The 11334-nt window shown below is 48.7% G+C and overlaps 1 protein-coding gene across 1 annotated transcript; it reads left to right on the top strand.

Moving 5' to 3' along the window:
* Positions 1-327: 327 nt before the first annotated feature.
* Positions 328-11095, top strand: gpc2 (glypican 2). The gene is made up of 11 exons (XM_061835011.1): positions 328-505; positions 2770-2928; positions 3586-3720; positions 5062-5237; positions 5307-5387; positions 5454-5619; positions 5772-5902; positions 8153-8299; positions 10026-10162; positions 10446-10618; positions 10821-11095. The coding sequence occupies exons 1-11, from the start codon at positions 328-330 to the stop codon at positions 11093-11095; spliced, it is 1758 nt and encodes a 585-aa protein (XP_061690995.1).
* The last annotated feature ends 239 nt before the right edge of the window (positions 11096-11334 follow it).

Genomic DNA, 11334 nt, shown 5'->3' with positions numbered 1-11334 from the left:
CCCGCATCAAACCTATCCATGCTTTTATTTTTTACAATCAAGTATTCTTTTCCTCTCGTTAGAAGGAGATGATTTTTACACCGGTGATGCTGAGAGGATTGGTTGGTCGTACCTCTTTTCTCCTGTCCACCAAGTTTTAGTGGACACGGTCGATGGAGATAAATTGTGTAAAAACGCAGTCTGGACTTATCTATTGCAGGTCTTGGAGAAAACTATGACTTCTTTTGTAGACGACTGACCAACTGAGGAACAGACAGTTTGACACCCCATCAATTCCTACTCCTCCTATTCCTTATCGCTCTGTTATTTCTGCCTTTTGTGGTGAGCATGGCTAGCCGGCTCCCATCAGCAAAGTACCCGCTCCTGGGCTGGCTTTGCACGGTCGCCGTCCTGTCGGGGTCCCGGAGCTCCGTGGCTCTCGCCGGGAGGAGCTGCGCCGACACCCGCCAGGTGTACGCGGAGAAGGGCTACAGCACAAGCACCGCGCCGGTGACTCAAATCTCCGGTAAGAAGATTCAACAATTCATTTTATCTGCGGATTAATCACAATGATGTACATCTTGGTCTATGAAACACTTTTGACCGCAAAACCATCTCATCAACTGGACTGTGCTTTGCAAAGTGAGAAACTCACCCAGTGAGCACCATGTGGCGATGTCATTGTCCCCCCCCCGGGGATCAAAACAATACAGAGTGATTTTAAAACAAATGACACCCCCCCCCCCTCCCCGAGGTACTGTTTAAATAGCTTGATTAAGCGCGATGAGCAAATTGCCGACACAAACGCAACAAAGAACCTCGCCCCTAATTAGGCTTCTCCTGGACTGGCAAATCCCTGCATGTACCCCGAGGGGTCTGGTCTTAATGTGACGAATGAGACCAAGGTGGGGAGCTTTGAATCACGTTTCAGAGAGGGGATTGGGAAAAGGGTCTTATTTTCATTTTTGAGGAGGAGGGCGGGGGGGGGGGGGGGGTCACAAAAGAAAGAAAAAGCATTCTGTATGTCTTTTTATTTCTTGGATTCTGAAGTTTGGCCAGAATTGCGGGTGGGAAGTCTCCAATGCAGCCCATGAGGAACCAAGAAAATTAAAACCAAGCAACTGTTATGACAAAGTCCAGAACTGTCACATAAAATAACGGAACCGCCCTCAATGGACTTTAGAAAAACACTGATGCCTTCTGATTGAACTCATCTTAGCGACCGATTCAAACAGACAGATGCCGTATTGATTGATTTTCGACAAATGCGTGTGCGCTTTCTGAGCCGGGTCGTCCCGTGGGCCAAGGGATGGGGGTGGGTGGGGGGGGGAAGCAGATGGCCGGGAGGGGTGACGATGAGAGGCCCGCCGAGCGATGGAAACGCAGGGATGAGAGAGAGGACTAATAGCGAGCGGCGAACAAAAGAGACGGAGAGGAGGTGGAAGCCAGACGTACTGTTTGTCAGGTGTGACTGACTGAAACAAAGAACTGAAGCGCTTTTTATCATTTGCCACGTACACGTCAAAGCCACGGACAGAGTTGACAAAGAGAGACAGATTGGAGGTGAATAATTCATGCCGCCAAAGGACAATTTCACATCACACCCTTCCGTTATCTTTGATAGCACTCGGCTGCGGTAACGACGGACTGACAGGTGTGTTCAGTGGTGGGAAATGTCACGTGCGAGCACGCAAACCACCGGGCCCGAAATGTCAATTTGCTCATAACTTCTTGGAACGGGGAAAACGTTTTGTGTCCTTCTGGTGACTTGCGTCCTTCCACGTTCCGAAAACATACAGTGAAGACTGAAAAACTCAAAAATAACTCAAATCATTGAGTCAAATTAAAGGAAAATATGCTTGGACAGAGATTTCTTCTCATCGGGCATTTTTCTGGAAGAGCTCTGGACTTGTTTTCCTTAAAAAATTGTAACAAGGTATTATAACACCAGATTGTGTTACTGATTACAGGTTTAGCCTAAAAAAAAAAAAAAAAAACAAAACAAACAAAAAAAAAACAACAACCTAATATGGCAAATCATAAATAAACAAGACTTTTGGTTCCACACTCGTGGTTTCCCATCCTGGATACACAAACTGCACCTTTTGGCATCTCGTGACGAGAACGTGATTTTTCTGCCGGTCGCTATATGCCACGGGCATAGATAGTTGAACAAAAACATCCATCTGTCCGTTTTCCGAGCTGCTTATCCTCACAACGGTCACGGGAGTACTGGAGCCAATCCCAGCTGTCATTGGACAGGAAGCAGGACACACCCTGATCTTGTTGCCGTCCAATCGCAAGGCACATCGAGATAAACAGCTGCACTCATAATCAGACCTCGAGGCAATTTAGAGGATTGAATGAATGCATGTTTTTAGGATGTTGGGGGAAAGCGGAGTGCCCGGATTAGACCCACGTAGGTGCGGGGAGAACGTGCAAACTCCACACAGGCGGGGCAGGGGTTTGAATCCCAGTCCTCAGAACTGTGAGGCCAACGCTCTCCAGCTGCTCCACCGTGGTGACGTCTGGACAAAAATCGTATTTGTGGCACATAGATTTACATTTTTTGGGATCATTAACGTAACATTGAAGTTTTCAGCGGCACACCCACTGATCTCTCACAGTCACACTAACGTGCCACAGAGCACTGGTTGGGAATCACGACGCGCTTTTGCGACTTGCTTGTGAACGTTCCCGTTCATCCGGCTCATTTTGGTCTCAGGGCAGCGAATCGATCTTAACTGGACCGTTGGGGTCGTCTGCCGCCGTTTGTACTTGTGAGCGCAGGCGAGCACTTGAGGCTCTGTCCTCAGGATTACACCTGCTGCTCCAGTCAGATGGAGGAAACGCTGGCACTTCAGAGCGAGAGGGACTTCCTGAAATCCGTGGAGGACCACAGCCAGTTCCTGTTCACCACGTTCACCCAGAGGCAGCGGCGCTTTGACGGTAAGACAATTGACACTTTTCCTTCCGTACAGTATTTGCGGTCAGTCCTGCCACCTTGGTTATGATCATTATTATTTTGTTTTTGTAGCTGTTCTTCATATGGTGGGATAAAGTACTTTCCCCCCGTCGCTATTGAGGCAAGGCGCCCTAGTGTCCATCAGAAAAATCTCACCGAACACCATCTGACCAAATTGTCAAAAAAGTCTTTCAGTACCTCATCTCAATTTACTCAGAAATGAATTTCCTTATGCGACTGCCCCCGCGACCCGACCTCGGATTAGAGGTAGAAAATGTATGTATGGATACTGCCAAGACGGAGAACTAAGCTTTGGGGAGAACTAAAGGAGCCCTGAGAACATCAGTGCGTATACCTGATGTGTGTCTGAGTCCAGCCAGACGCAGCACGGAGCTGATTTGACATTTTCACCGCCTACGCGCTCTCACCTCTCTTCTCCCCTCCTCGTTCTTTTATATAAGTAAAAAGATGAATCAGGTGTGGGAGACTGCACATATGAGCCTTAAAGGCTATTTTTATCGACTTCGTGCTCTCTCGCGCGTATTTGCTAATATGCGCCGTGCGCGTGATGTAACGGGTGAGGTGGCGCCAGGCCTCGGCGCCAGGTCTCAGGTGTCCGACTGGCATCTCTGTCCTCGCAGAGTTCTTCAGGGAGCTGATCGACTTGTCCGAGAAGTCCATGAACCAGATGTTCACCAAGACCTACGGACGTCTCTTCACGCAGAACTCGCGCGTCTTCCAGGAGCTGTTTGTGGAGCTGCGCCGATATTATTCAGGTCAATTCGCGCACACCGTGTCTCCAGAGACGAGGATTGGGAGGTATATTTTGGATGTAAGACGGTGACAGATGGGGAACATCACACACCCGATCACTATGAATGCATGAAATTGCTGCGGGATTATGATTGCCACCAATTGCTCATCTTCACATCTTTCTGCCCATCTGTTAAAGAACCTCCAGTGTCCAGGTCAGTTTTGTTTTCAGCCATAATTGACAAGCAAATCAAGGCTCTTGGAGCGATTCATGATGAGGAAGACCACCTCTTAGCAACGGGGGTGGGGGGCTTATGACATCACCTATCCTCCCTGCTGTCCTTTCATCGATTCCAAAGAAACTCAATAATCCTGACTGCAAAAATTAGCACCACCTCGAATGCGAGGCAACCTCATGACCACTTTACAATTGAACGGAATATTAATGAGGGAGTTTACGGCTGATGACCCCTGAGGACAGACAGTGGTCTCTCTCTCTTTGTTTTTCACACTCCAAAAGAATGATTCCATATATGTTGAGGAATTGTCTCCAACTGGGAGAATAAATAGTTGGGTTTCCCGCACACCAAATCAGGCGAGTGAGCCCTAACTCAGCTTTGTTGTATGAACTGATGAAGCCTGCTCACACGAGAGGGGAAAAGTCTTCTGAGACAGCCGGAACAGTGCAGCTGTGACTGAGTCAGTGTGCTAGAAATGAAATGAACCGGATTAATAAGAAAACTTAAATGTGACAGTTAAATAAAGGAGCTGCTCAATTAACTATTGACAACATAAACTTGATATCTTCAACATTGTACGGCGCAATGCATTCTGGGAACCACTCGGCTTCACCATCATATGTCCCTTGAAAAGTTGTAGGTATCGCCATCCGTCCATTTTCTTAGCTGCCTATCCCCATAAGGGTGTGCTGGAGCCTATCCCGGATGTCAAAGGGCAAGAGGCCGGGGACACCCTGGACTGGTTGCCAGCCAATCGCAGGGCACATGGAGACAAACAGCCGCACTCGCAATCACACCGACGTGGCAATTTCGAGTGTCCAATTAATGTTGCATGTTTTTGGGATGTGGGAGGAAACCGGAGTGCCCACCCAGAGAGAAAACCCACCTCGGCACGGGGAGAACATGCAAAGTCCACAGATTCAACCCGGGTTCTCAGAACTGTGAGGCCAACGCTTTCTTGCTGCTCCTCCGCGCCGCCTATATTTGTTTTGTCTTATAATGTTTCTGTTTCCATTTTATTAGCTGTTCTACACAAAATATGTATCTTCTGAGCGAGTGGATGAAAGAGAATAAAAAAAATTGTCAATGAGTCCACGTCACGATCTGACTTTTCCCCACCCACAGGGGGGAGCGTAAGTCTGACAGAGGTTCTGTCGGACTTTTGGTCCACGCTGGTGGAGCGGGTCTTCACGCTGGTCAACCCTCAGTATCACTTTAGCGACGACTACCTGGAGTGCGTCAGCAAGCACGCCGAACAGCTGCAGCCGTTTGGAGACGTGCCGCGGAAACTGCGCGTGCAGGTGGACGGTCCTTCCTCCCGAAATGAGTCTTTTGCAAAATATGGATGTATTTTTTTTTTCCCAATCAAGGTGTCCAGGGCATTCATTGCGGCAAGGGCGCTGTCTCAGGGCTTGGCCGTTGGTCGAGATATCGTCAACAAAGCCACCAAGGTAAAACGACGGCGGAACGTGAAAGGTTGGACCCAGTTGGTTGCTGAGCGTTTCCAATTCGTCTAGATGACTCCGGCGTCCGAGTGCGTGCGTGGCCTGATGCGCCAGTGGTACTGCCCGCTGTGTCGAGGGATGCCCTCCCTGCGCCCGTGCCGTGCCTTCTGCTTGAACGTGATGAAAGGCTGCTTGGCCAATCAGGCGGACCTGGACACCGAGTGGGACTATTTCATCGGTGGGTGGCGGGAGGCGGGGCCAGATTATGGTTACGGTCAGGTGACGACAAGCAAACTCAGTACATTTACGATTCCCTGCTGCTGATTTTAAAATCCCTCAGACAGTCATTCACGTGTAACCTCCATTTCTCCACACGTACCCCCCAATCAGATGCGCTCTACCAGGTGGCGGAGAAACTGGAGGGGCCGTTCAACATGGAGCTGGCGGCGGACTCAATTTCGGTCAAAGTGTCCGAAGCCATCATGCACATGCAAGAAAACAGCGTCAGCATCTCCACCAAGGCAAGGATGACACTTCTCACGGTTCTATCCCAGCCCCGCCCGTGTGGAGTTTGCACGTTCTCCCCGCGCCTGCGTGGGTTTTCTCCGGGCACGCCGCATCCCAAAAACATGCAACATTAATTGCACCCTCTAAATTTCCCCTGGGCGTGATTGTGAGTGCGGCTGTTTGTCTCGATTGGGCGGTGTGACGGTCTGAGCGCTCCCCCGTGCTGAAAAGTCTCCTTGTGATTGATGCGCATGCGTTGCTAACAGGGGAACTCTGGGTACGTAGCAGACGCTTACGGGGAAATCCTCCAGTCTCATAGTTCCCCTTCTTCTACATAGAGATAGCTAACGTATGTTATATGCTAACCTTAAAAGAAAAGTTGATAAATAAAAAAAAAAGATATACACATAAATGTACGTTCGCTGTGTTCGTCTTTCTGAGACGTCCGTCGCGGATATGAACGCTCGGCGACAAGCTGTCGAATGGCACGTGTCGAAGAAACACGGAATGGGGATGTTTCAGACTGGCCGGAACTTTACGAAATATACCCGCATGCGCATTAATCGGAAGGAGACTTTTCAGCACCCGGAGCGCCGGCAACCAGTTCAGGTTGTACCCCGCCTCCTGGCTGTCAACAGCCGGGATGGGCTCCAGCAGTCCTGCGACCCTTGTGAGGATGAGCGGCACAGAAAATGGATGGCTGAAAAATCCCAAGCCAAAGTGGTTAGCACGTCTGTCTCACTTTGTTGAAATTCTGGGTTGGAATCTGCGTGCTCTCCCACGTTCGGCATCTTTGATATTCTTGCCTCGCGTCGTCCCAGAGACTAAAAACGACAGCATTCGCGCACACGCAGAACAGCTATGTGGCGCCGTGCGAGCGGAGCGTGGCGAGCCTCCCGGGAGCGAATCCACCTGAGAGGCACCCACGTCTCGCTTCAATACGTGGCAGCGCTTCAAGGAACTGCGAGTTCTTTGCTTCACAGCTTGGCTCTTTCGCGAGAGTGAGCGAGCGAGCGAGCGCAGTGAAAACGTTTGCCCAGGATAGAACACATCCAAACCTCGACTCCCTCGGTCTTTGGATCACACGGCAGGCTTCCGAATCCCGCTGCCGAAGTGTCTTGGGGCAAGACATCGTCCCCCCCCTCCCCCGAGTTGCTCCTACTGGGCCTGGCAGTGCTTTTGCAAAGCAGCAGACGCCCATCAGTGTAAGAATGAGCGCGTGAAGGGGTGATTGCGAACCCCCATGAAGCGCTTTTGGCTTTTTCGCGATATAACTGCGCTCCATTTTCCATTTACTATACTCGTGCATGAGTAATCTGCACACACGATTTCACGAGAAAACCTTTGTGTATGACTTGCGTTGCCATGGTGATAATGAACCTGCGGGGAGGACAATTGGTTGAAAACTCCAAGTGATGAGATGAGGGATAAGACATTCGTGGACCATTATGCAATATTAAAATGCTTTGTTGTCAACCAGGTTGGCTATTTTTTTTTTTTTATAAACAAATACCTCTTGCCCTGATTTGATCAATAATATTCCGAGCTCCAGGTGAACAGTTGAAATTGTAATATTCCACAAAAAAAAAGTACAACTGCAGAAGACTCGTCATTTGATTTTTACAAATTTAGTTATTCGCTTATAATTTTTTGTGTGTGGCGTATCCTGATTTATTCACTGAAAAACTCACCGTTTCGGGGTTTTTACATTTTATTTCATGTTTTAAGACATCAGCAAAAGATGTCGTAGCAAAAAGAAAGCAGTAATTGGTGTAAAAAAAAAGTATATTCAGGCGATACTCCTCTCCTGGAAGAACAACATATTAGGTCAGCGAACAGCAATGTTTAGCCTGGGTTGTTAGTAGAAGTTACATCGAGTTTTTTGGCACATTTCTCCGTCCATTTTCCAAACCGCTTATCCTCGCAATGGTCGCGGGAGTGCCGTTTTCTCAAAATCAAATCAGTGCAGCAATTTTGGGGGTCCATCCAGGTGCCATCAATGCACTGTTTTGGTCAAAAGGAAACCTTGAACTCACTTTGACATAGTTTCTTGGCGCTAAAATGCCACAAGATGGCACCAAAAATGGCGAATAATGCAAATTTTTCAATGCCAAAGCGCAACTACGTGGAGGTTCACAGTGATTTCTTCACCTTTTGATCCCATCGACAGGTTTTGCCCAAAAGTTGTAGTTTGTAGCGGAGGACCAAGACAAGTTGCTACTCCTAGCATGCCACGTTGGTGTAATTCCACGTTCTCCCTGTAGGTGTTCCAGGGTTGCGGAAACCCAAGACCTGCTCACGCACGCTCCAAGCGCTCACTCAGAGAGTCGGGGGGTAACAGGAGGCCTTTCCGCACTTACACGCCCGAGGAAAAACCCACCACGGCCGCAGGCACCAACCTGGATCGACTGGTGAGATTGGAAAAATATCTAAAATCACAACTCTGGATAAAAACAAGAAGAAATGTTCTTTTAGATGAGGCCAAAACGTCTTACAGAATTGTTGCACATATCCAGTTTAGCTGCTCGACGTTCAAAGGGATTGACATTCACGCTTCTTGTCACTCCGAGCGAGAACCTCAACATCTTCATTTCTGCCACCTCCAGTTCTGCTTCCTGTCCACCGTCTCTCGTCCGTCCATCATGGCCGACCTCACCACTGTTTTATAAACTTTGCCCTTCATTCCTAGCGGAGACTCTTGTGTCACATAGAACACCAGACACCTTCCGCCAAGTGTTCCACCCCGCTTGGACCCGTTTCTTCACTTCCTTACCGCACTCACCATTGTTCTGTATTGTTGACCCCAAGTATTTGAAGTCGTCCACCCTCGCTATCGCTTCACTCTTCCTCCTCCGCCCCTCCCATTTTCGGCTATTCTTCATTCCTCTCCTTTCCAGTACATGCCTCCGTCTTTCTAATTGTTCCTCAGCCTGCTCCCTCCTTTCACTGCATACGACACTATCATCCGCGGACATCATAGTCCAAGGGCGTTGCAGTTTGACCTCTTCTGTCAGCCGATCCATTAGTACAGCAAACAGGAAGGGGCTCAGAGTGGATCCCTGATGCAGTCCCACCTCCACCTTCAATTCTTCTGACACACCTACAGCACATGTCACCGCTGTTCCGCTGCCCTCACACGTGTCCTGTACTATTCTAAACATATTTCTCCGCCACACCGGACTTGCGCATGCAGTAGTACCACAGTTCCCCTCTTGGTTCTCTGTCATAGGCTTTCTCTTGGTCCACAAAGACACAACGTAGCCCCTTCTGACCTTCTCTGTACTTTTCCACGAGCATCCTCAGGGCAAATAACGCATCTGTGGTACTGTCGCTCGCAGATACTTCTGTCCTGAGTCTATCCTCCACTACTCTTTCCCGTAACTTCATCGCGTGGCTCATCAACTTTATTCCTCTGTCGTTTCCACAGCTCTGAAAATCGCCTCTGTTCTGAAAAATGGGAACTGGCACACTTTCCCTCCATTCTTCAGGCATCTTCTCGCCCGCTAGTATTCTGTTGAATAAGTTGGTCAAAAACTCCACCAAAAAGTAACTAGGTTTATTCTTTACATTTATATATTTACCATGTTTTAATACAATATTATCTAACTGTCTATCTATCTATCTATCTATCTATCTATCTATCTATCTATCTATCTATCTATCTATCTATCTATCTATCTATCTATCTATCTAATACGGTGCAATTATTCTTTATTAAAAAAGTATAACAAAATGGTGGGGGAGTTTTAGGGCTGCAACAGCTAGTAATTATATTAATTCTACAAACACATCATTTGAGTTTCGCCTGAACAAAACAGTTGTCCGCCAAGGTCGTACCCAAAAAACGTAAAACCCAACAAACAACATGTTTTTGCACGTTATTATTTGAAAAATAAATTGCTGGCTTTTACTTCTGTTCAAGCGAGTCGCAGCTTAATGACGGTGGGGGAAATGTAGTCCCCGTATATGCTGTCCATAAATCACATTCCCACTATCTTGTTAAGATTGCATTGTGTGTTCCCACCTGAAATGCACAAAAACTATGATGCGACGACCCCCCCACTTCACCCCAGGCCGCCAGACATCAAAACACTTTCAAGATAGACAAGCGATGACTCACACGCTGCCTCCGTACAGGTTACGGAACTGAAAGAGCGCCTTCGCCCCATGGGGAGCTTCTGGGTGTCCCTCCCACACACCATCTGCAACGACGAAAAGATGGCCGCCGACGTCACTAATGAGGACCGCTGCTGGAACGGGCAGACCAGGGGGAGGTCAGTCCTGTTTTGGGCTGCACGATATTGGCGGGGGGGAAGAAAAATCATGTTGTGAAAAAATACAGGATAACATACTCGTTAGAGATATTGTCCTTTGGTTATTAATATTTTTATGAAAAATGTGGTGAGCGCTGCAATTGATAGGGCGACACCCGAGCGCCCTCCATTGACGCGCCGCCACTGTGATGGCGTTCCTGGTCTTTCGTAGATTGGTCACTAGACATCGGCGTCTGTTTGTGTCAAACGTGTTCCAAACGTGTGTGATTCGCGGCACGTCCAGATATCTTCCGGAGGTGAGCGGCGACGGGCTGGCGAGCCAGCTCAACAACCCCGAGGTGGAAGTGGACATCGGGCGGCCCGACGTGAAGACCAGACAGCTGATCATGGAGCTGAGGGTGGCCACCAACAAACTGAGACACGCGCAGAGTGGGCAGGACACGGACTTCATGGACAGTCAGTAAAGCGTTGCGTAAAAAGTGGCCTCAGCTCAACTAGACGTGACCTAATTATGATATAATACCTGCCGTACGGCCGATAGCGGGCTGTCTTCAGCACAACATCCAGAATTTGTCGAAATTTTGACGTAACCCTAACTCTGGACAAACACATTCCACCGTTTTTGCGACAATCATGATGACCTCCGTGTGATTTCCAGGTGAGGAAGGCAGCGCTTCAGGGGGCGGCGACGCCAGCGAGCGCTACAACGACGACTGGCCCGGATACGGACCCCAGTCCCCTCCTTACAGGGAGCCCCCTCGCAAGCCCTCGTCCGACCCCGCCAAGCCCACTCGGGTCCGAGAGAGAAACGGGCCCAAAGGGAACCGGAACCACGGCGGCAGAGTCCCATCTGCAACAAGTCGGCTCGCCGCCTCCCCGCTTCATTTGCTATTGCCAGCTTTTTGGCTGATTGCCGCCCCCTGGTGGAGATAGCTGCTCGTTGCAATTGTTTACAGCACCACGACCAAGACAAACATTTCATTTGGTTACACCAGCACAAAATTTCTCATCGTGATTACTTTGAATAGCAACGGCACAAGTCATTACCGATCATTAAACTCATTTAGAACAAAACAAAATCCTATTGCGATCGTGCACCTACGTCATAAAATCACATGATTTTTGTTTACGTCGCCATATTGAAGGACAAACAAAGCATCGTTTCAAAGTAA

This window comes from Syngnathoides biaculeatus, chromosome 11 (genome assembly GCF_019802595.1).
Source record: "Syngnathoides biaculeatus isolate LvHL_M chromosome 11, ASM1980259v1, whole genome shotgun sequence".
In the NCBI taxonomy this organism is placed as follows: Eukaryota; Metazoa; Chordata; class Actinopteri; order Syngnathiformes; family Syngnathidae; genus Syngnathoides; species Syngnathoides biaculeatus.
The sequence above is the reverse complement of the archived record's forward strand: the minus strand, read 5'-3'. Positions and strand labels throughout refer to the sequence as shown.